Source organism: Pelobates fuscus, chromosome 1, assembly GCF_036172605.1.
Source record: "Pelobates fuscus isolate aPelFus1 chromosome 1, aPelFus1.pri, whole genome shotgun sequence".
Lineage (NCBI taxonomy): Eukaryota > Metazoa > Chordata > Amphibia > Anura > Pelobatidae > Pelobates > Pelobates fuscus.
This window is the reverse complement of record NC_086317.1, coordinates 265,420,851-265,446,705: the sequence shown is the minus strand read 5'-3', so window position 1 is coordinate 265,446,705 and position 25,855 is coordinate 265,420,851. Positions and strand designations below refer to the sequence as shown.

General features: G+C 44.3%; 1 protein-coding gene across 2 annotated transcripts in view; it reads left to right on the top strand.

Moving 5' to 3' along the window:
• The first annotated feature begins 1,559 nt into the window (after window positions 1–1,559).
• The window catches only part of LOC134612684 (multidrug and toxin extrusion protein 2-like), a 115,785-nt gene continuing 91,489 nt past the window's right edge, over window positions 1,560–25,855 (top strand). Inside the window, exons 1-2 of one of the 2 annotated variants that reach the window (XM_063457115.1) lie at window positions 1,560–1,646; window positions 2,494–2,773. In XM_063457115.1, coding sequence (XP_063313185.1) covers window positions 2,612–2,773 — 162 coding nt within the window. In that variant the 5' untranslated portion in view covers window positions 1,560–1,646; window positions 2,494–2,611. Of the gene's footprint in view, window positions 1,647–2,462; window positions 2,774–25,855 lie in introns of both variants that reach the window. The other variant, XM_063457107.1, reaches the window with a different exon arrangement.

Here is a 25,855-nt window from a genome sequence, read left to right as displayed (position 1 = left end):
CTGGATATATGATGATCTTTAAAATGGACCTAGTGTTTCGGAAGGAGTGTATTTCTGAAGGGGGCCCTTTATGTGGGTCTAGTGCAGGGGTAGGCAACCTTTTAGTAGCACTGTGCCGATATAGGATTGTGATGTCCCGTAGCGTGCCGGTCCTATTTTTTTAAATTGAGGTCTGTAAGCTGCCGTTTTCTGCTTGTGTAATTTATACTGTAATTTCTTTGTATCTTTATATTTGTGCGTATATGAGCTATTATATTGTATATGTTAAGGAGTAGTTTGTGGTATCGTGTATGATACATATGAATGTGGGCTGTGTATGGGGACTGCTTGTAGAATTGTGTGTGTGGATGGATGAGTCACATTGTGTGTTTGGTAGTGTGTGTGGGTGGGGGCTGTTTGGGGTATTGCATGTGAGAGGCTGCATGTGGGGTTGTGTGCATGTATGTGGATTGTTAAAGGGTTACGTTTGTGCGGATTGTGTGTATGTTTGTTTGTGGGCTGTTCTTATTATTTGTATGAGGGGAGGGTTATTGTTCATTTCTGTGTATATCTAGCAGTGTGGGTGGCTTCCCTGGGTTCCAGTGGGGGGCCAGGCTGGTCAGGTACAGGTCAAGGACAGGAGCTGCAACAGCAGCTGCAGGATGCTCTACTACAGTGTGGATTCCCATTTACAAGTGCTGGGAGGAAGTGATATGAGATAGTTATCTGAGATCACTTCCTCTACGTGCTGCAATGCATAAATTGAGGATTGTCACCACCTTTTTGTATTAGCAGATATCTGAAGTTTCACTGGGACTCCTGATAGGCCAGAGCCTGTTTGGCTCTAGCAGCCTTGAGTGCCGTGCAAAGACACCTTGAGTGCCGTGCATGGCACTAGTGCCGTAGGTTGCCTACCCCTGGTCTAGTGTATTGTAGCAATTTGAAAAAAATTAGAGTTTGCTATGATGTCTATATTTGCAATTATGGATGCACTCAATTAGCTCTGATGATGCGGTGCTTTTATGCAACAGTATTGTACATTGTTTCAAATAAGTTGCAAAATAGGTCTGGTCTGTCTCCTCTATGCCACCTTGTGGTGATAAATACTACTTAGTATCGGATTGAGATTTTCTTAGTCATGGTTAGAGATATACTTATCTGCTATTTTAGTCTGGTATTTGTTTGTTGGCTGGTTTCCAGTTCTCTTTGGGCTCTGCGCACTGTGTATATGTGCACATATACTAAGCGCACATACATATTTTAGTTGTACAATTCATGGTGTTGTCTACTTTCTCTTTTTGTGGGGGGGGGGGGGGTTGTTGTACCTATTTATTGAATTAGTATATTGGAATGGGTTGCGGCTTTTTCTAATCTTTTTTTAGATCTTTGTACTTTTCTCTAATTCTGCACTCATATGGAACTCATACTTAAATTATGTAGACTAGTGGATCAAGGGTTAACTGATACTCAGAGCCTCACTTTCACGGTCACTTTCACTTTCACGGTCACCCTCGATCTAAATTTCTCAGGTGAGGTATTTAGGTTTGCACTTTTCATATTACCAGCTTCCTGATAAATGTCTTGTGTGTGAGACTAAAACCATGAAGTTAAAGCTATATCCTGCTTCTGATTAAATAAAGCCGTGACAAATTTCTGCAGCAAAACATGTGAGTGCACTTCATTTTGTTGAGTGTGTATATAAATATATATATATATATATATATATATATATATATATGTGTGTGTGTGTGTGTGTGTATACTCATTTGTATATATATTATTTATACAATATTTTACGAGTACGGATACATAGAGATTTAGCTAATTTTCAAGTATGTCAAGTATGTTTGGGAGACATTTCTGAACACAAATGTAAAACGTATTATGACAGTAATATCATCAGTGAAAGAGCAGTACTTGTGTGAAAAATGCAAAAAAAAATTAAGAACAATAATTTACAAAAACTGGACATAACCCATTTTTGCAAATGGTATGCCATAATTGTGGTGATTTTGATTCCTGGGTTGCCATCCAGTTTTAAAGGCAACATAGGTCCAGCAAAGCAATCTGGCAAATTACAATGTGTAAAAAATTAAATGGGCATGCTCTTTATTTGACCCTGTAACTTTCCCCAAAAAACATGAAACCTGTACAAGGGCGCAAGGTTGTACCCGTGGGACATTACAGCATACATATATGTGTATTTTATTGCAGTAAAAGCTTACAGTATTACAACATTCACAGTTAAAATGTCATGCAGAACTTGGAAATTAACAATATTTCATAATTTCTCACACTTTATTATTCATTTTAAATTATGTTTTAAATATAAATATGTATTTGGATTAATCCTTAAGGGGTCTCTTTATCTATAGCTGTACAAAATTGTGAAAAACACACACTATATATAATGTGTTTTTCATAATCAGTGTATAGATATAGATATTTTTCAGAGAATTTTTTTTTTTTTTTTTTACCATCAGTTCTAACTATTGACCCCAGGACTTTCTCCAGACCTGATTAACCTGCACTGCAGGGGGCGGAGCTGCACTGTTCCTACAGGTACCCATGTAACAAGCACATTCTATGGAATCCGCGGAGTAAGAGCTTGGAATACTGATACTGATCTAGAATGACGGAAGAGAAGACTCAGAGCGATGGGGACCGGCAGCCCCTGGAGGAGAGCTCGCCTCTCAGGGGTAAGTCCAGCTGGATCCCCCGGTGTCTCCGCCGAATGTTGCCTCCTGGCTTCCTGGATGAAGTGAAGGAGCAGTTTGCTATGGCCGGACCTGTGGTAAGAGGGTAGCAGCGCTATGGATATAATATAATATTATGTGTATATATGTGTTTATAAATGTATGCTGCCATTTGTCGGAAGTGTTAATATTTAGTTTCATTTGCTGTAACCTATATGATTATTTCTTCCCTTATCTAGGATGGCATCATTAAGCAAATTATCTTATCTTTCTAATAAAAAAAAAAATACTGATAGATTAAAACAACAATGGATTTAAACGTGCTTTTTAATGTATTTTTTTTTTGTGCAAATTACAATTTTTTTAGGCAGAACATGCAAATCAAGTATATAGTCAAACATTTTTCAAAAGGCAGATTAAAAATATAAATTTAATTTTAAAATATTATATGTACAGGTTTGGTTCAGTCTATTTGAACCAAAATAAATTTTCTTTCTAAAATCTCAGTAGTACAGTACAAAGTATTACAATGACAAGTGTAACCAAAACCAAACATTCCACAGATAAAAGTTTTTTTTTTATCATAACTTTATTTAGATCTTGCAAAATACAACCTTTTAACTCACATTTATTCATTTATTTTTACAGAATTTCTCATGGATCCCCCTCTTTTTATTTAAATTTACAAAGCACGTTTGTTTAAAATGATTGAAATGATTGAAAAGAACTAAAATCCAAAATAAAAAATTAAGATTAAAAAAAAAAAAAAAACAGAACATAAAATGATTTATGCTAGTTTACTTATGGAAACACGTTCTAAAATTAGGGCAGTCACCATAGTACATGGATGCCTCCTGGACAAATACCAATGAAAAGCTCAAGTTGGTTACCTATAGAGATCCATTATGTAATATCTCTGAAACACCAACGTACAGATCTACAGCATTGGAACATGGGATGTTTAAGTTTACAATTAGGGTTAGATTTAGGAATTACCATTTACATTGGAGATCCATAACACTTGGGGATGATGATAAAGTTAGAATAATGTTCAATGATTACATTTAGGGTTAGCATATCTGTTAGACTAAATTAATCCCTTACCTTAATTTTAAACCTCACATAAACCCTAAATTTTCTAACACACTCCCTAAATCAGGGGTAGGCAACCTACGGCACTAGTGCCATGCACGGCACTCAAGGTGTCTTTGCACGGCACTCAAGACTGCTAGAGCCACACAGGCTTTGGCCTATAAGGAGTCCCAGTGAAACTTCAGATATCTGCTAATACGAAAAGGTGGTGAAGGACAATCCTCAATTTATGCATTGCAGCACATAGAGGAAGTGATCTCAGATCACTTCCTCCCAGCACTTATGAATGGGAATCCACACTGTAGTAGAGCAGCCTGCAGCTGCTGTTACTGCTCCTGTCCTTGACCTGTACCTGGCCAGCCTGGTCCCCACTGGAACCCAGGGAAGCCACCCACACTGCTAGATATACATGGAAATGCAGAATAACCCTCCCCTCATACAAATAATACGAACAGCCCACACGCAAACATACACACAATCCGCACAAACATAGCCCGCTAACAATCCACATACATGCACACAACCCAACATGCAGCCTCTCACATGCAATACCCCAAACAGCCCCACATATACACACCCTACCAAACACACAATGTGACATATCCATCCACACACAATTCCACAAGCAGCCCTCATACACATCCCACATTCATATGTATCATACACGATACCACAAACTACTAATGAACATGTACAATATAATAGCTCATATACGCACAAATACAATGATACAAAGCAATTACAGTAAAAATAACACAAAATAGGACCGGCACGCTATGGGACATCACATTCCCCCTGCCCTAAATACAAGTGAAAACTTGACCCTGCAGGATCTTTAATAAGCAACCGTCATCAACCAGTGTTTGTTACCCAGGGCCGGACTGGGGATACAAAGCAGCCCTGAAAAAAGAAATCTATGCCAGCACCGCAGCACGGTGTGGGAAAAAAAAAGGTGAGTCAAAACACTATTTTTAAACACACACAGACACACCATGACAGACACAGACACACACATATACCATGACAGATGACAGACACACACACCCCATGACAGACACACACATACCATGATAGACACACACATACCATGATAGACACACACCTTGACAGACACACACACCATGACTGACACACAAACACACCTTGACAGACACACACACCTTGACAGACACACACATACCATGACAGACACTCACAACTTGACAGACACACACACACACACACACCATGATAGAGACAAACACACGTCTTGACAGACATACACCATGATAGACACACACACTCACACCATGACAGACACACACACACCATGACAGACACACACGTCTTGACAGACACACACACATCATGATAGAAAAACACACATCTTGACAGACACACACACACACCATGATAGACACAAACACCTTGACAGACACACACATACCATGACACAGACAGACACACCATGACACAGACAGACAGACACACACCATGACACAAACACAGACAGACAGACACCATGACACACACACACCATGACACATAGCATGACACACACACACACACTGACACATAATATAGCTACCTGTGGGCAACCGGCCAGGGAGTCGTGCAGGACAGACAGCTGGGTCAGGTGTGCTGGCGGCCACAGGGGGGGGGGGGGGTGGCTCCTGGCTGTTTCGGTGGCTGCAGGGGGGAGCTGGCTCCTGGCTGTTCTGTGCTGGCTCTTCTCCCCAGCGCGCAGCTTAATGAGACCGGATATTCCGACCCCGGTCTCATTAAGTAGCGTGCAAGGGCAGGGGAGCACAGCCAGCTTCACCATGCGGCCGACGGAGCAGCCAGGAGCCAGCTCCCCCCTACGGCCACCGGAACAGCCAGCCCCCCAGCCAGCTGTCTGTCCGGCCCCAGGTGTCGACGGCCCACCGTGAAATTTCCCGGTATCCCAGTGGGCCAGTCCGGCCCTGTTGTTAACCCATCTCTGCTGGTAACAAACTTGATCGTGACACTGTCTTTGATGAATTATTAAGAAGCAAACCCACATTCATATTCCCAGCTAAATTGCTTCATGCTCTTGTCAGAATCAGTGCATCTGAATGTTAGTGTGTGTTCAGGGTGATTGTCAGTGTATGGGACTGTTTATATATGCATTGTTAGTTATGTCAGTTTATGCCAGTGCCGCTCACGCGCATTAGAACTCCCCATAGGAAAGCATTGAAAAAGCTTTCAATGCTTTCCTATGGGGATTTCAGCAACGTTGGAGGTCCTCACATAGTGTGAGGACATCCAGCGACATTATAGCACACTTTTCTATAAACACGGAAGTGCCCTCTAGACAGCCACTAGAGGAGGAGTTAACCCTGCAAGGTAATTATTGCGGTTTATAAAAACTGCAATAATTACACTTGCAGGGTTAAGGGTAGTGGGTGTTGGCACCCAGACCACTCCAATGGGCAGAATTGGTATGGGTGCCTGGAGTGTACCTTTAAGCTACGGTGGTTGTGGAGTCTGTGGTGGTTGTGGTGCTTATGGTCCTCGGCATCAGCTAGGAAGCATCCGTCAATAGAGGTGCCCAGTTGGGGTGCCAGGTGATCCATTACAGCTTCAAACTGTTTTTTTTTTGCCTTCTTTTGGATCAACAGCAAAAAAATAAATGTGAGGAAGGCTGAACTTGATGGACGCAAGTCTCTTTTCAGCTATGTAACTATATGTAAATATGATGGCTAGATGACTGGATAAAATAATCTCCAAGATTACCACCTACCAAAAGTGGTGCAGAGAAGGACAAACAGTAAACCAGCATCAGGGTCATCAGGCTCATTGATGCACAAAGGGAAGAGAAGGCTTTTCCACCTGGTCTAATTAAACTGAACACCAGTTCAAATTGCTGTTGTGATAGTGATAAAGGAATCTTTTATGCAAACCGATAAGTTTGAATGACTATCTGTTCCTGACCAAATTAGAGATGTTTAAATTGCGTATACGCAGAAGTAAATTCACACTGACACAAGGTTCAGGTTAGATGAAAGAACTTCAGGAAATTTATTGGCATCTGTTAAAAAGCGGGCTCGCAGACCCTTTTAAAGGCAAAATTACATCATTGGAAGAAATCAAGATATAGGCAAATAAACATTGTCAATTGGCTCAAGTGCAAAGTGGTTAGTTAAATGCCCTCCCTGTTGGGTGTTACATCTTTATGTCATAGCTGACGTCATGACGAGCTCCTACAGGTTTCGGCACCATCTTGCTGGCACGAGGGAGCTCTCTCGATGGGAGGGGGCTTTTGGCAGTTGTCCATAATGAGCAACTGGCACGTTAGTCGGTCAAGGTTAGTTTCCTCAAGGCCTTTTTTAGCAATTATACATTCTATTAAGACTATCTGCTACAGTGTTTCATTTAATCAGGATTCTAGCATTTCCTGCTGACACGCTATTTCTATGAACAAAGCAATCTTGTAAGATTTAAACTATGAGGCCTGAGAACTGAATATGAGAATATAGTATTAAAGGGGCCCAGTAAGGGTATATTTTATGAGGGGCCTAATAATTCTACAACATTCCCCCCTATAGAGTGTTAATTACTAAAAAGGATAAACTTTATTTGTTAATATCAGAAGATTTGTTAGCCCAAAGACACATAAAACCCCCATGTCCGCTAATTTTGGTGTTAATGCAAAGTGCAAGTCTATCCCTAATCTGACCCTAATAGGCTGCAACTCATCCGTCAGTACGGCTCTCGAACACTTCACTCCATGGGTATCCCACGGTGGCTTGTCCACCACTTCTCCACACGGTAGGCTAACCCATACAGACGGAAGCTGTCCCTTAGCTGTCCCTCCCTAGAATTTCTGCACTTCGTCATAGGGAAGAGTTTGTAGCGGAATGCAGGGCGATGTGAGATCTTGATCACCAATTTCCAGATGAGTAAAGGTTGGTGTCGTTTGGTCTTCAGTCTTCTGTAGGAATTTTCTGAGGCATGGGAGGACACAACAAACGAGAAGAGCAAGAATAAAAAGAAAAATTAGTAGAGCCATACCAATATGAACTAAAGCTTTTTGCGAACCAGTCATCCAACCAAACCATTTTTCCCAGGGATCTGTCACCCCAGAATTTATTTTCAACTCTTCTGAGAGTTTATTTAATTTTTCTATGGCCAGGGTGACCTTACCATTAGGGCCTGTGTTTTCTGGAATGTAAGTGCAACATGTCATGGTGTCGGGTAGTATTTTACATACACCCCCCTTCTCGGCTAGAATCATGTCTAAGGCCAGTCTGTTCTGGAAGGTCATCTGGGATGTGGCTTGTAGTTGTTCGGCTAAACCCTGGAGGGCATCCCTGGTATAATTAACAAAGCGCTGTTGGCATTGGCGGATCCAGGGGGGGGGCAACGGGGCAATTGCCCCCCCCGAGATTCCCCCCGGCCGGCTAGTGCAGGGCTGGCATTGCCCAAGTGCCAGCCCTGCAATGTGCCTGCGGACCGGGAAGAGAGATCAGTGATCTCCCTCCCCGGTCCGCAAGCACTGTGCTGGCAGCCGGCAGGAGAGTGAGAGAGGACCCGGCAGGAGCTCAGCCTGCAGCTCCTCCGGGTCCTCCTCTCACTAGCATGGAGCGTTGCCGCGGTAACCACGGCAACGCTCCAAATCTCGCGAGAGTGAACTCTAGCCCTGGAGCGCGGGCTAGAGTTCACTCTCCCCACCTGACCACCAGGGAATCACACTGGGACCACCAGGGACGGAGAAATGTCCCCCCTCCTCCTCCTCAATAAAGGTAAGAAGGGAGGGGGGACATAAATATATTAATTTTATTAAATACATTTTTTTTTTTAATTAAAAAAACCTCCCTTCCCTCCTCCCCCCGTACACACACTGCCCCACAAACACACACTGTCCCCATACACACACTGTCCCCATACACACACTGTCCCCTTAAACACACTGACCCCTTAAACACACTGACCCCATAAACACACTGACCCCATACACACACTGACCCCATACACACACTGACCCCATAAACACACTGACCCCATAAACACACTGACCCCATAAACACACTGACCCCATACACACACTCTCCCCATACACACACTGACCCCTTAAAAACACTGACCCCATAAACACACTGACCCCATACACACACTGACCCCATAATCACACACTGACCCCATAATCACACACTGACCCCATAAACACACTGACCCCATAAACACACTGACCCCATACACACACTGACCCCATACACACACTGACCCCATAATCACACTGACCCCATACACACACTGACCCCATACACACACTGACCCCATAGACACACTGACCCCATACACACACTGACCCCATAAACACACTGACCCCATACACACACTGACCCCATACACACACTGACCCCATAATCACACACTGACCCCATAATCACACTGACCACATACACACACTGACCCCATACACACACACTGACCCCATAAACACACTGACCCCATACACACACGTCCCCATAATCACACTGACCCCATACACACACTGACCCCATACACACACTGACCCCATACACACACGTCCCCATAATCACACTGACCCCATACACACACTGACCCCATAAACACACTGACCCCATACACACACTGACCCCATAATCACACACTGACCCCATAATCACACACTGACCCCATAAACACACTGACCCCTTAAAAACACTGACCCCATACACACACTGCCCCACAAACACACACTGTCCCCATACACACACTGACCCCATAAACACACTGTCCCCATACACACACTGACCCCATAAACACACTGACCCCATAAACACACTGACCCCATAAACACACTGACCCCATACACACACTGACCCCATACACACACTGACCCCATAATCACACACTGACCCCATAATCACACTGACCCCATACACACACTGACCCCATACACACACACTGACCCCATAAACACACTGACCCCATACACACACGTCCCCATAATCACACTGACCCCATACACACACTGACCCCATACACACACTGACCCCATACACACACGTCCCCATAATCACACTGACCCCATACACACACTGACCCCATAAACACACTGACCCCATAAACACACTGACCCCATATACACACTGCCCCACAAACACACACTGACCCCATAAACCCACTGACCCCATAAACACACTGACCCCATAAACACACTGACCCCATAAACACACTGACCCCATAAACACACTGACCCCTTACACACACTGACCCCTTACACACACTGACCCCTTACACACACTGACCCCATAATCACACTGACCCCATAATCACACTGACCCCATACACACACTGACCCCATACACACACTGACCCCATAAACACACTGACCCCATAATCACACACTGACCCCATAATCACACTGACCCCATAATCACACTGACCCCATACACACACTGACCCCATAAACACACTGACCCCATACACACACTGACCCCACAAACACACACTGACCCCATAAACACACACTGACCCCATAAACACACTGACCCCATAAACACACTGTCCCCATAAACACACTGACCCCTTAAAAACACTGACCCCATACACACACTGCCCCACAAACACACACTGTCCCCATACACACACTGACCCCATAAACACACTGTCCCCATACACACACTGACCCCATAAACACACTGACCCCATAAACACACTGACCCCATACACACACTGTCCCCATACACACACTGTCCCCATACACACACTGTCCCCATACACACACTGTCCCCATACACACACTGACCCCATACACACACTGCCCCCATACACACACTGTCCCCATACACACACTGTCCCCATACACACACTGTCCCCATACACACACTGCCCCCATACACACACTGCCCCCATACACACACTGTCCCCATACACACACTGTCCCCATACACACACTGCCCCCATACACACACTGCCCCACAAACACTGTCCCCATACACACACTGCACACCCATATACACACTGCACACCCATACACACACTCCACACACACACACACACAGACACATACAGTGCCGTACACACACTGCTGCCCCCCCATACACGCATTGCCCCACACACACGACCCCCCGCATACACACACTGCCCCACACATACATACAGTGCCTCCCCATACATACAGTGCTCCCCATACACACACTGCCCCACAGACATACAGTGCCCCCCATACACACACTGCCACCCTCACACACACACTGCCCCACACATACACTGCCCCCTAACACACACACTGCAACCCTGAAATACACTGCCGCCCTTACGCACTCACACACACTTTACCGCTCACACACACACTGCACCTTTCACACACACCACTTCTCCTATGCCCTATATCCCAGCAGACCCCAGGTAAGTTGTCAAACTGTTCTTAAACGGTATGACTACTTACTCTGGGGTGGGATCCTGGCACTACTGGCACCATAACTACTACACTGAGCTGTAGTGGTTATTGTGCCATGATTATTTATTTAAATAATCTACAAGTGCCCCTCCCGAGATCAGGCTCTGGATCCGCCACTGGCTGTTGGTTGTAATAGATATAATTTATCCAGTTAAGGTTCTTATTGGCAGTGACTATAGTGAACAGTGATTCAAACCCCACTGCAACTTCATCTCTAGCTTTAAATTCATTAGGTACCCCCCTAGGTACCCCAATGGCATCTATGTAAACATGTGGGTCAAAACTGCCTTTTACTTGGGTTTCTCGTTTGGCTCTGGCTGGTGTATGTGGTGGGCCGGGTGTGTCAGTATGGTTATCGGAAATAATGTGTATGGGCATAATGACTTTAGCTAGGGCACACTCACCCCACCATTCAATCTCCAGTCTAGATCTTATCAGTAGATCCCCACATAACCAGTAAATATCCCCCAGTGACCTAGTATGATGCTGTAGCAGGTGTTTAGGGGCAGTTCTGTAGTTGGCACAATAACCTTTTGAAAAGTTACCCACAAATTTACCAGTTCCGTCATAGTTGGTATAGCAAGTATAATTACCTTTGTAAATTGTAACTCTGTCAGGGGGTTTGACATTTCCAACTAAGAGAGGGTATTCTGCTGTCCATGCTTTGCAGAGGGACTGGTTGGAACCATAATTAAAGGCAAAAAGACTTAGAAAACAGGTTTCTATTTCTAAAGGGATAGTTAAAGGGACGGTGCCAAGATGGGGTCGGGCACCTCCACATACATAACAGGCGGTTTTATTGTGCTTGTTGGCATTATATCTCATCCATTCTAACCCCAAATTTATATCATTAAAGCCTGTTTCAGCAGCCATAGTATCTTTAAAAGTAGGGTTAGCAATGGCCATCATGTCCCTAAAGGACTGGATATGAGGTTTTAGCGGATTTGGGACCATATGTTCAGCCCCTTGCCACTCTGGAGAGTGACACATGTCTTTGAGGTAGAAATGGCCTAGATAGGAACCTCTTCTCCAATACATTCCCATCACATATTGATCAGCATCCTCTGGGCCAGGATGTTAAATATTTAACATTAGTTTCATAGGTGTACCTCCTCCAGGCTTTCTTAAAGTCATTCTTTGAAGGAGGGATCGACCATGGTCATCTATTTTTGATAAAGCACTTTTAGGTTTGTAACCCCAGGCAGGCCCGGCATTCCATCCCGCCGCCCCCCAATGGTTACAGTTGTGCCCCCACTATTTGTCAACTACACAAACATAGGGGTCTTTTGCTTGTGGTATATCTTTATAAATGGCTTGAATCTGTGATTTAGGGAATGGGCAATCTACAATGTCACAGTAATCAAAAGTAAAGGTGGCTACACGGGTACATGATGAGTTATACCAGAAGGTGTACCCACTAGCATCTTTAGTAATGGCCACCTGCTGGGCTTTAAGAAGGCCAATCAAGGGGATTAGGTACCAGAAGTACATGGTTGTGCAGAATTAGCTTCCATTGGAGCGGGTGTCTTTTTGCAATGGGAGGCGTGGATCCAATGTGGCCTACCAGCCAGCTTGACAGAGGTAGCGGTGGTCAGGAGGACCTGGAATGGTCCCTCAAATCTTGGTTCCAGAGTGTGTTTTCGCACAAATTTCTTGACTAGGACCCAATCACCAGGAAGCAGACTGTGGTTGCCTGTGTCAGAATCAGGATCTGGAATTGAAGAGAAAACTTGGGCATGGATTTTGTTTAAGGCACTTGCAAGTTCAGTCACATAATCTACTAAAACATCAGTCTGAAGCTGCAGTTGTTGGGGAAAATAGCAACCTAGTCTGGGTGCAGTCCCAAATAGAATCTCATACGGGGACAATGAGGGCTTTCCCCTGGGTGTATGTCTGACACTGAACAGGGCTATTGACAAGCTTTCTGGCCAGGGCATTTTTGTTTCTTGTGACATTTTTAACATTCTAGTTTTCAAGGTACCATTCATACGCTCTACCTTACCACTACTCTGTGGGTGGTAATGGGTGTGAAAAGCAAGAGTCACTCCTAGAGCAGTCCAAATTTCTTTGGTAACTGATGCTGTGAAGGCCGGACCTTGGTCACTTTCAATGACTTCCGGCAATCCAAATCTACACACAATTTCTGTAAGTAGACGTCGTGCTGTTGTTTTGGCGGTAATGTTATTCACTGGGTAGGCTTCTGGCCAGCCTGAGAACATGTCCACTATTACTAGTGCATATTCGTAGTTGCCACTCTTTGGCATCTGGATATGATCTATCTGGATTCTTTGGAATGGATACATGGGCTTAGCCAGGCGCTTCAAGGGGACTTTAGCTGTTTTCCCAGGATTACATTTAGCACAGATGACACACGCTTTGCAGTAGTTATTGATTAGCGTGGTAATTCCAGGAGCTTCATAGTACTTCTGTACAAGAGCATTCATCAGATCTTTTGATAAGTGTGCAGGGCCATGCGCCCATTGAACAACTGCTGGGTACAAACTTTTAGGGAGACAGAATCTGAGGTTGTTGTAATACACTCCATCTTTTAGAACAGCCCCTTTCTGTTTCCATTTCTGTTTTTCCTCAGGGGCTACTGTAGCCTGTTGTTCTCGTAAGATCTTCAGGTTGGTTGGGAGAGTCTGCAAAGTGAATATTGGAGTTTCTTCATTTCCGGACACTCTTCTTTCCACTTCCTGTGGTCCTCTTGCAGCTTGCTTTGCAGCTTGATCAGCTAGATGGTTGCCCTTTGCTTCATCCGAGTCCAACTTCCCATGTGCTTTTATCTTCAAAACAGCCACTTCTTCTGGAAGTAGGAGGGCATCCATCAGCTCCTTGATTGCAAAACTGTGCTTGACTGGTGTGCCGGCAGTAGTAAGAAATCCTCTTGTTTTCCAAATCAGTCCGAAGTCATGAGCCACGCCCAGTGCATATCTTGAGTCTGTGTAGATATTGGCGCGCTTTCCTTCAGAAATCTTGCATGCTGAAGTTAGAGCTTGTAATTCAGCTTCTTGTGCAGACTTTGTTGATGGTAGTGATGATGACTCAATAATTTCATCTGTTGTGGTGACGGCATATCCTGTATTATATTTTCCTTCTTCATCAGCATATCTGGAGCCGTCCACAAACAGGGTGATGTCAGGATCTGTTAGGGGAACCTCAGGCACGGTTGGTAGGTGTATGGTTTCCATTTTCATTTGTTAAAAGCAGTCATGGGGGGTTTCTGGATCATAGTCATGCTGTATGTCCAGGTCTTCAAATTCTTCTTCCAGAAAGTAACATGGCCATGCTCTTACAGGCTCACGTTCAGTTGATGCATACCTGGCAACACCTATTTCTTGCAGTTGTGAATCATTCATGGTGGCCCATAATTTTGCCATGGGCCCAAGACTTAGTCTTTGACTTGGTTACAGGGACATGTGGAATGGCTGTGTCCCAATGATGGTACAGATGTTTAAGTTCATGTGGCAGTTGGACTAAAGTCATGCTGTAACCTTCAGTATCATAGTAGAAGTCCTGTAAGGTGAATGTTATCTCAACCAATTGGAAAAGTTCATCTTCATAGCGAGGGTCAGGGTTGATGGTTGGTTTGTACCACATGGTGCAAAAAGCATATTCAGGCCTGTCACAGGGAGGCAAGGTGGGGAGCAGTTTTGCCAGGGTGTGTATAAGGAGTAGGACATATCCTTCATCCATGATGAATCCATAATAGGTACCCCCCTCAGGGAGTGGCAGAAGAGTGGACGGGTTTAAAACCTGGCATCTTTGGAGGGTAAAAAACAGAGATAAAGGATGGCGCTAACAATTAGTTGTAATATAAAAAAATATCATATATAAAAGAACAGTGCAGCACACATAAAAACCACCCAAGTGTATAGTCACTGTATAACACTTACATACAAAGATAAAAGGAAAGAGGGCGGTGGTTGCGCACACAGTAAATGATATCCTTGGTCTTAAGCGTAGACCCCTAGGTTCTGTAAGTATAAAAAACCAACATAGGGCAGTACATCTTAGACACAATAAGAGTATAAAAAACTTGGAAAACTCACAATATTTAGAGCCTTTCTGAGTTGGCTCTAAACTTTTAAAGCAGTGTGATCAGTCTGGTGCAGGTAATGCAGTATGGGTCCCTTGGGAAAAACGCCAAACCACCTTCTTTGTATAGAAGAAATCAGGAACCAGGATCACCAGGTGAGTAGAAGGTAAATACTTTAATATTAAAACATAAAAGTATATGTAAAACACAACGCGTTTCGACCCAGTCCAAATAGGTCTTCCTCAGGTGCATAACAAAAACGGACTGACAACTTTCTTATATACCATACATGCTACATACAATTATTGGTAAAACATTAGCAGCTGTGTAAAGTCCATCCTTCCATCCATACAAGGAGTGTTTCCGGCGAGGGTAGTAATACTTGTGCCTCTTCCAAGATGGCCGCCGTCTATTCATGTCTATGGGAGTGCGAGCGACCTTCCCAAGATGGTTTCGCTTTGCTCCGGTCACATGGTACAGCTTCCGATCATGTGACACCAGGGGGAGGTGTGGGTAGATGATTGCACAAACGGCCAGATAGTGAATAAGGAGGATAGTAAACCCTATCACTCCAAGTCCATATTATTAGTCCATATTACATAAAAATAAAGAAAGAGAGAAAGTGATATCAGGTAGAGGTATTCACCAATGTTATCATTAATAAAAATGTATCATTAATAAAATATTAATAAATAAATGTCATAAAAAATAAAAGCATTCAGGTGAATAAGAGTAATATAATAAAACCTACATATCAAATTTGACTATAATAAATTAGTAGTATCACACATAAAATAATTTTTTTTTTTTTTATAAAATTGAGCTTATTCCAAAATCAATGTTTAAGCCTTTTGGACATAATGTTTGGAGCTCAAATATCCAGTTTGCTTCTTTTCTATTTAAATTCATAGCACCATTGCCACCTCTCCAGTCATTTTCTATTTTATGAATTGCTGTAAATTGCAACTCACTGGGATTAGAGTTATGTTTTTCTAAGAAGTGACTCGATACACTATGATTTAAAACCCAATTTTTATATTTCGAATGTGTTCATAGATCCTAGTTTTTAACGGTCTTGAGGTTTTACCTACATATTGTAGGCCGCAAGTACATTGCAGCAAATAAATGACATTGGTAGACTCACACGAGATAAAAGAATTGATGTTAAACATTTTTTTGGTTATATTAGAAATAAAATCCACTTTCTTTTTTTTGGTTATATGGGTATTTTTGCATGCATAACAATTACCACAGTGGTAAAAACCTTTTTGTGCTTCTGACCACTTAGTTAAAAAATTAGGATTCTTATTTTCTTTATCGACATAATTTGAGGTTAAAATTTGCTTAAAATTTCTTGCCCCCCTAAAGATGAACTTAGGTTGATCCCCTAAAAAATCTCGCATTTCATGATCCTGTTGTAAAATGTGCCAATTTTGATTAATAATCCCTTTTAAAGTGCCCACGTTGCTGCAATAATTAAAAATAAGAGGAATTTGTTTGTTAAATTCTTTTGGTTCTTTTTTATCCTTGTTCTTATAATTCAATAACTGTGGCCTATTTAGATCACCAATATTGTTAATATCCTGTTGGAGATCTTTTTCACAATAACCTTTTTGTACAAATTGTTTTTTTAAAAATAAAGATTGGGAATTAAAATCCTTTTTATCTGTACAATTTCTTCTCATACGCAGGAACTGGCCTTTTGGGATATTTTTAATCCATGGATCATAGTGGCAACTACTTGTTTTGATAAAACTGTTTACATCCACTTGTTTAAAGAAAGTGCGTGTTTTGAGTTGATTATCAGAGATAAAAATGTTCAAATCTAAAAAATCAATATTATTGGGGCTCACATTTTTGGTCAATTTAATTCCCCAAGTGTTCGAATTCAGGTAATTAAAAAAAGAATTAAAATCAGACTCAGTGCCTTTCACAATAATAAAAATGTCATCAATATAGCGTCTGTATAGGGCCAAGTTTTCTCCCCAGCCATGCTCCTGATAGATAAAAAGATGTTCCCAATCGCAAGAACGATAAAAGAGCTAAAGCCCAACAAAAGCCCAGGTCCAGATGGGTTCACTGGGCTATATTACAAGACATTCGCACCCAATCTGATACCACACCTGTGCACATTATATAACACCATACTACAGGGAGACCATCTACCGAATGAAATGCTACAGGCGAATATATGCCTCCTACCTAAACCCAACAAAACTAATCTCGACCCTGGACATTACCGACCAATCTCACTCCTAAATGTGGATATTAAGATATTCACCAAAATCCTAGCAGACCGCCTAAGCCCCAACCTAACCACACTAATAAACCCAGATCAAGTGGGCTTCATACCGACACGACAGGCAAGTGACAACACGAGACGAACATACAACCTCATCTGGTCAGCCCACAAGACACACACCCCAGCCCTCTTCCTATCACTAGACGCCGAAAAGGCATTTGATAGGCTCCTATGGCCCTTCCTATTCGCCACACTAGAAAAATTTGGACTCCCACAAACATTCATAAATGCCCTGCACGTGCTTTATGCCTCACCACAAGCACACCTCCTCCTCCCACTCACACGCCCTCCAACCTTCACAATCCATAACGGTACTCGCCAGGGATGCCCACTTTCCCCAGTACTTTTCGCTCTGTCCCTAGAACCACTCCTACAAATCCTCAGACTTCATAGGGACATAAAAGGAATGACGATACGAGGGGAAGAATACAAAACGGCGGCGTACGCAGACGACCTGCTCCTAACAATTACAGAACCAGTCACATCCCTACCACCACTCTTAGACGCCCTGCATGCCTACGCCAAGGTCTCGGGATATAAACTCAACATTAACAAAACGGAGGTACTACCAATACACATAGACCCCACCACTAAAACAGCTATACACAACATATATCCATTCGACCTTACTCTCAATCACATTAAATACCTGGGTATAACCATCCCGGCAGACCTTTCCCTTTGCTATGACCTGAACTACACACCTACAATTCAAAACATCACCCGCGACATAGATAGATGGCAAGACATGCCGATATCCTGGCTAGGACGGTTGGCGTCTGTCAAGATGAACGCCCTACCGCGACTTTTATACCTATTCCAAACTCTTCCGATCCCAATACGCCCCACAGACTTCAAACAGCTGCAGTCAAAGATCGATAAATTTATATGGGCCAACAGACGCGCTAGAATAAAAAGACAGACCCTATATGTACCCAACAAACAAGGAGGTCTGGGCCTCCCGCACCTCACCCATTATTATCAGGCTGCACAGCTGGCACAAGCACAGAACTGGCACGTTCCACCAGGGGCAAAGAGATGGGTCGACCTGGAACACAATATTTTTGGCAGGGATTTCCCCTCAATGTATATATGGCTGCCCAAACCAGCGAGACCCCCCCTCCCCCAAACATCACCCGCAATCCTAAACACTATTAAGGTATGGGATAAAATCGCACACAAACATGGCCTGACAACCCAAATTTCCCCGCTAACCCCCATACTCCGGAACACTCAATTCCCACCGGGCATGACGCCCAAAGACTTTACCCGCTTCGAAGATAATGACCTCACGAGACTACAACACTTTTACAAAGACGGCCGCCCGATTCCATTCGCAGAACTTCCACAAAACACTCCTTTTCGCACCTTCGACATGTTTCGCCACATACAAATAAAAAGCTTTCTAGAAACCCCGACAATAACTCAGGGAGGGACCAGAAAGCAGACACTCTTTGAAAAACAATGCCTACAAACCCCAGCACGTAAAGGCCAAATCTCAGAGATATACTCACACATAATACAACACACCAAAGACGGAGCACTCACGTACGTGTCGGCTTGGGAGAGGGACTTAGGCCCGGCAGAAGACCCATCAGACTGGGCCGACATCTGGGAAGCTATAGCTACCATCTCAATTTGCGTTAACCATAAAGAACAGGCTTACAAGACCCTCATGAGGTGGTACCTCACCCCCTTAAGACTCAAGCAGATGGGCAGGTCAGACAACGACTCATGCTGGAAGGGCTGCGGACAGAAGGAAACATACCTTCACATGTGGTGGGAATGCCCCCACACAGCGCAACTATGGCACCAAATTGCTACTATGGTTTCACAGATCTTGCACACTAACATCCCGCTGGACCCATGGATATGGCTCCTGTCCAAACCCCTGGCAGACACACCACGGGCCCAAAACAAACTCATCGCCAAAATAGCTCTGGCCACCAGAAGAGCAATCGCAGAAAAATGGGGTAGCCCAGATACCCCAACAATGGACACAATTAAGCGGAAAATCAAAGACACTATAAAAATGGACGAAATGTCCGCTTTAATCCATGACACTACAAAACACCACAACAAGATCTGGGACCCCTGGTTCTATGAATTCCCAACCCTGCCATAAGACATAAGAAGGAAACAATCCCCACCCGCTGGCGAAACACACACACCCACCACCACCTTCAAAACACAACCCAACCCACCACTCACAAAACCCACAAAACCCCTCTACGGAGAGCGCTTAATTGATAAAGACCTACACCCGAAACCGCAAAGACATTAACCAAGGGCGCACTCACACCGAGCCCACACATAAGAAAGGAAGAGAAAGTGGACTCACGAGGAGGACCACTACACAACAAACACCCTCCCACTAACCAGGGGAGATCAACACAAAAAGACCCATCCCACAGGACACACAACGACACCTCAAAACACCTCGAAACGAAACTCCAACAAGAACCAACACCCACACACACGATCAACCGTCACCACAAACGACTACACGCACAACCTTCCAAAAGGCTACAAAAACCCACCACAGACGCAACGACAAGCAAACATCAGACTCACACCCCCCAACCCAATCCCTCCAAAACCCACAGACACTACAGAGAAGTGCTACAACCGAATAGCCTAAGCTAATCCCCCACAAACTCACACACACACCAGATACCAGACAAACCCGACCCACAAATCAGTAAGAGGATACGACATCAGAGCAAAGACAAAAGGACAAAATATCAGGATATCCAATCCCCCCCCCTCCTTCTTTTCTTTTTGCACCCCACCCCAACCATTAGACAAGGAAAAGACGATACGAAACACATCTGTAACACTGGGCCAATGAACAAACGCCCAAAAACTAACTCTATAAACAATTGTATTGTATTTTGAACAACAAGAACGACCACTGCAAATAATGTATGAAACAAACTGTTACAGACATGTAAAACTGTTAAGCTTGATAAATTGTCATGTTAAAACATACCTGCTCTGTGAAACAGGTACTAATTATGCATCCCCAATTTTTCTTTTCTGTACCCCAACCCCAAACAACAAAATCTTTCAAAATAAAGAATTTATAAAAAAAAAAAAAATTATGTCGATAAAGAAAATAAGAATCCTAATTTTTTAACTAAGTGGTCAGAAGCACAAAAAGGTTTTTACCACTGTGGTAATTGTTATGCATGCAAAAATACCCATATAACCAAAAAAAAGAAAGTGGATTTTATTTCTAATATAACCAAAAAAATGTTTAACATCAATTCTTTTATCTCGTGTGAGTCTACCAATGTCATTTATTTGCTGCAATGTACTTGCGGCCTACAATATGTAGGTAAAACCTCAAGACCGTTAAAAACTAGGATCTATGAACACATTCGAAATATAAAAATTGGGTTTTTAAATCATAGTGTATCGACTCACTTCTTAGAAAAACATAACTCTAATCCCAGTGAGTTGCAATTTACAGCAATTCATAAAATAGAAAATCACTGGAGAGGTGGCAATGGTGCTATGAATTTAAATAGAAAAGAAGCAAACTGGATATTTGAGCTCCAAACATTATGTCCAAAAGGCTTAAACATTGATTTTGGAATAAGCTCAATTTTATAAAAAAAAAAAAAAAATTTCTTTTATGTGTGATACTACTAATTTATTATAGTCAAATTTGATATGTAGGTTTTATTATATTACTCTTATTCTCCTGAATGCTTTTATTTTTTATGACATTTATTTATTAATATTTTATTAATGATAAATTTTTATTAATGATAACATTGGTGAATACCTCTACCTGATATCACTTTCTCTCTTTCTTTATTTTTATGTAATATGGACTAATAATATGGACTTGGAGTGATAGGGTTTACTATCCTCCTTATTCACTATCTGGCCGTTTGTGCAATCATCTACCCACACCTCCCCCTGGTGTCACATGATCGGAAGCTGTACCATGTGACCGCAGCAAAGCGAAACCGGAAGTGAATTGAAATACACACATTCTCTTGGAAATAACGTGCGGCCATCTTGGGAAGGTCGCTCGCACTCCCATAGACATGAATAGACGGCGGCCATCTTGGAAGAGGCACAAGTATTACTACCCTCGCCGGAAACACTCCTTGTATGGATGGAAGGATGGACTTTACACAGCTGCTAATGTTTTACCAATAATTGTATGTAGCATGTATGGTATATAAGAAAGTTGTCAGTCCGTTTTTGTTATGCACCTGAGGAAGACCTATTTGGACTGGGTCGAAACGCGTTGTGTTTTACATATACTTTTATGTTTTAATATTAAAGTATTTACCTTCTACTCACCTGGTGATCCTGGTTCCTGATTTCTTCTATACAAAGAAGGTGGTTTGGCGTTTTTCCCAAGGGACCCATACTGCATTACCTGCACCAGACTGATCACACTGCTTTAAAAGTTTAGAGCCAACTCAGAAAGGCTCTAAATATTGTGAGTTTTCCAAGTTTTTTATACTCTTATTGTGTCTAAGATGTACTGCCCTATGTTGGTTTTTTATACTTACAGAACCTAGGGGTCTACGCTTAAGACCAAGGATATCATTTACTGTGTGCGCAACCACCGCCCTCTTTCCTTTTATCTTTGGAGGGTGACGTTGTCAGGTAATAGGAGGCGACACTGGAGTCGAAGGTGTCTGGCAGCTGTGACATGTTTGATTTGGACTTGGTTAATGATTGCAGAAATATCATGAGGTGCCAAAACAGTAAGAGGGTGACCAAGAACCAGGTCCCCAGTACATTCAATAAGTTCTTGAGCTGCAAAGACAGCACGAAGGCAGGAGGGGGTGCCCCTGGCTACGATATCCAGTTGACAGGAGAATAATCCAATAGGCCTCTGACGTCCGCCAGGACCATGTGGTTGAGTGAGGACGCCTGTAGCATGGCCTTGTCTTTCAGACACAAATAATTTGAAAGGCTTGTCATCATTTGGTAGGCCAAGAGCAGGGGCAGAGGCAATTGCTCGCTGAAGAGTATAGAAGTTGTCAAGTGCCTCTGGTGACAGGCAGAAGGGGTCTGATTTGAGAGCGTCATACAAGGGTTGCATGAGCAGAGAGGCCTCAGGGATCCAGGCTCTGCAGTATGAGATGAGGCCTAGGAAAGCGTGTAGGGACTTTGTGCTCTTTGGAGGTGGAATGGCCAACACTGCTCTGACACGATCACGTGTGAGGTGTCTGGTGCCATGTGACAGGCAGTGGCCTAGGAAGATTACAGTAGGCTGGCAGAATTGAAGTTTGATGAGAGATGCCTTACATCCTTGATCTGCAAGATAACAGAGGAGATCCAGAGAGCATTTTTCTGTTGTGGGGACATCATCTCCACAAAGGAGCAGGTCATCTACATATTGGAGTAGGACAACCTCCGGATGGTCAGACTGCCAGGGGTCAAGGATGGTACTCATTGCTTTTGCAAATTGGCTCGGGGAATTCTGTGCCCCCTGGGGCATAACAGTCCATGTATATTGTTGTTTTTCATGTGTGAAGGCAAACAGGTATTGACAGCTTGGTTCCAGGGGAACACTGAAGAATGCATGGCCAGGTCAATCACTGTGAAGTATCTGGCAGAAGGTGGAACGCCAGAGAGGAGTGTGTGCGGATTTGGCACAATTGGGGTGTCCAGGACTGTTGCCTCATTTACTGCTCTGAGGTCCTGGACCATTCGGTACTTCTCTGGTTCACCCTTGGGTGTCTTCTTTTTCACAGGAAACAAAGGAGTATTACATGGAGATTCACATTTAACAAGAGCCCCTTTCTCCAGCAGTGCTTGGACTTGCTTGGTAATGGCTGCCGCTTGGGCAGGTTTCAATGGGTATTGGGACTTTCTTGGTAGCTTTGCCCCTGGAATGAGTTTGACCATCACTGGTGGGACTTTGAGATGGCCTATGTCTTCTGGGCCTGAGGACCACAAAGTCTTAGGGACACTGTTCATTAGAGATTCAGGAAAATTGTCCCTCATGTTCTCTGCATAACCATGGGGAGTTTCTAGATGAAGCATCAGAGGTAAGGAACACAAGGCTGAGGTATCTGAATCAGACAGGGCTGAAGATAATTCCACTTGGCCATCAGGTGTGAAAGTGATTGATGCCTGCAGGCGGGAAAGTACATCAGCACCTAACAGGTTAATGGGACATGTGGATGACACCACAAAACGGGCAAGCAGACTAGGGCAGCTGCCAACCCGCAAAGGAGTAGTTAATGGACTTTGTCTTGGGAGACCATCCACTCCCACACAGGAGACATCAATATTGGACAGAAAGGAAGAATCAGGCAGGTCTTGTTCTCGCAGAACACTTCGGGCTGCACCTGTATCAACAAGGAATGTGGTGGGGTGGCCTTCAATGGGTAGAGTGACAGTGGCTAATGGCCCCCCTTGTTCCCCTGCAGAAACTGCCATAACAGGGGTTAATGATACAGGCTTGCCAATATCCTAGTCTTCTTGGGCTGAATCAGGTGAAGGAGGTGCTGGGGCCTTTGTGGCAGATTTAGGCCTGTTTGACGGTTGGGGTTTAAGCGGTGCAGGGCAGTCACTCCTAAAATGGCCCTTTTCCCCACAGTTGAAGCAGATTCCATCTGCAGGCTTAGTGCCTTTAGGGATCGGTGGTCGTGACACCATAAGGGGAGTGGGATGGGGTCTCCTTGGAACCTGTGCGGCTTCTAAGCCCCTGGCAACTAGGAGCAGCTTATCAAGGGGAACCACTCTATACTCAGGGCGGGCAGCAATAATACCCTTACGTATAGAGTCTTTGATGCCTAGTACAAAGGCACCGGAAAGCATCTGAGCGTGTATTTTATTACTGAGCTCAAACCCTAGGTCAGTGAACACTTGGAAAAGTCTAGCATGAAATCTAGAGGTAAGGCCTGCTGCTAAATCTGCAAGCTTATCTTTGGCCCAGGCCCTCAGTTGGTCACAGAACTCAATACCAGACAAATAATCTGTGTCACTGACTAACCAATTAGTACAGAGGTGGCGGGCAATGCTAGGCCAGTAGGCATCCCCAGCTTTAATGGCACAAAGGCTCAGTAAGTCTCGCCAAGCGGCGGAGTAAGTTTGTTGGATCTGAACTATTGCTCTGTAGAAGGGCATGGGCTGTTTTTCGGGGTCAGGGAGTGATTTCATCAGTGTACTGGCTTGTGTAGGGTTAAAGGTGACATACATTACAGGGGCCTCAACTTCCTGAAGCCTGCGGCCAAAGGGGTAATTTAGAGAACGCCGGGATGATTGGGGCGAAGTTTCCCTGGCGTCCGGTGGCACCTGGTAGCCATGGGTGCTAACCGAGTCAGATTCATCTGCTTGTGTCACCCGGATGCCCGGGGGGCGCACTACTTGGGGTGTCAAGGCTGGGGGCAGAAGTGGCACTCCTCCGGCTGGGGCTGCCGGTGTACTAAGAGTTGGTGGAAGCAGATCATTCGGAAGGACCGGCATAAGAGGTGCTGTGTTACTGGGGGACGCCATATTGGAGGCGTGGAAGGAAGTGACGTTTGGGTTCAGTGAGGAAGTGGCGGCCATGTTGGATGTGGGCATAACAAGGGCAGGTGTAAGAGGGGCTGGTTGCGTGACTACGGGAGGCACAGGGGAAGTGGGTGTATAGGGCGGAAGTGACGGATAAGGATATGAGAGGGGCCAAGACAGTTGGGTGGAGTAGGCGTAGGGCGGTGGTGACGAGTAGGGACTAGGAAGGGCGGAAGGATACAGAGGATATGGACATGAGGACGCGGAAGGGGAGGGAAGAGAAGCGGGTGGAGTAGGAGGGGGAGAGGGTGGTGTAGGTGGGGCTGGAGGGGTAGGAGGAGGAGAAGGTGGGACAGGGGAAGTAGGGGAGGCGAAAGGAGGAGAGACAGGCAGAGGGGATGGGTCAGTGGGAGGAGGAGAGGAAAATGGACAGGCACGAGGGCGTGTAGGTGGGGACGGGCGGAGGGACGTCATGTTGGAGGGGTGGAAGGGGCTGGAGGGAGATGGATGGGGTGACGGGTTGGATGAGGATGATGGGAGTTGCGGGACTCATGGTGGGGAAAATATGGATCCATCAGCATTCAGGACTGGGTAAACGGGGGCAGTGGCAGAGAGGGGACTAGGAGCGGGAGCTATGGTCAGTTGCTTTTCAATCATTGCTGAAGTGATGCTGGGAGGGGTCACCTCGTGTGCGCCATAACTAAGCGCAGGCTGGGAGAGCCTCCCTGAAACAAAGTTTCTGTAGTACACAAACAGTTTTACACCTTTATGATCAACCTCTTCCTCAATCCATCCCTCTTGCTGAATAGCCTTTGCCACCCGGTACCAAGCCTCAGCTGTCCGGACTAAATCATGAT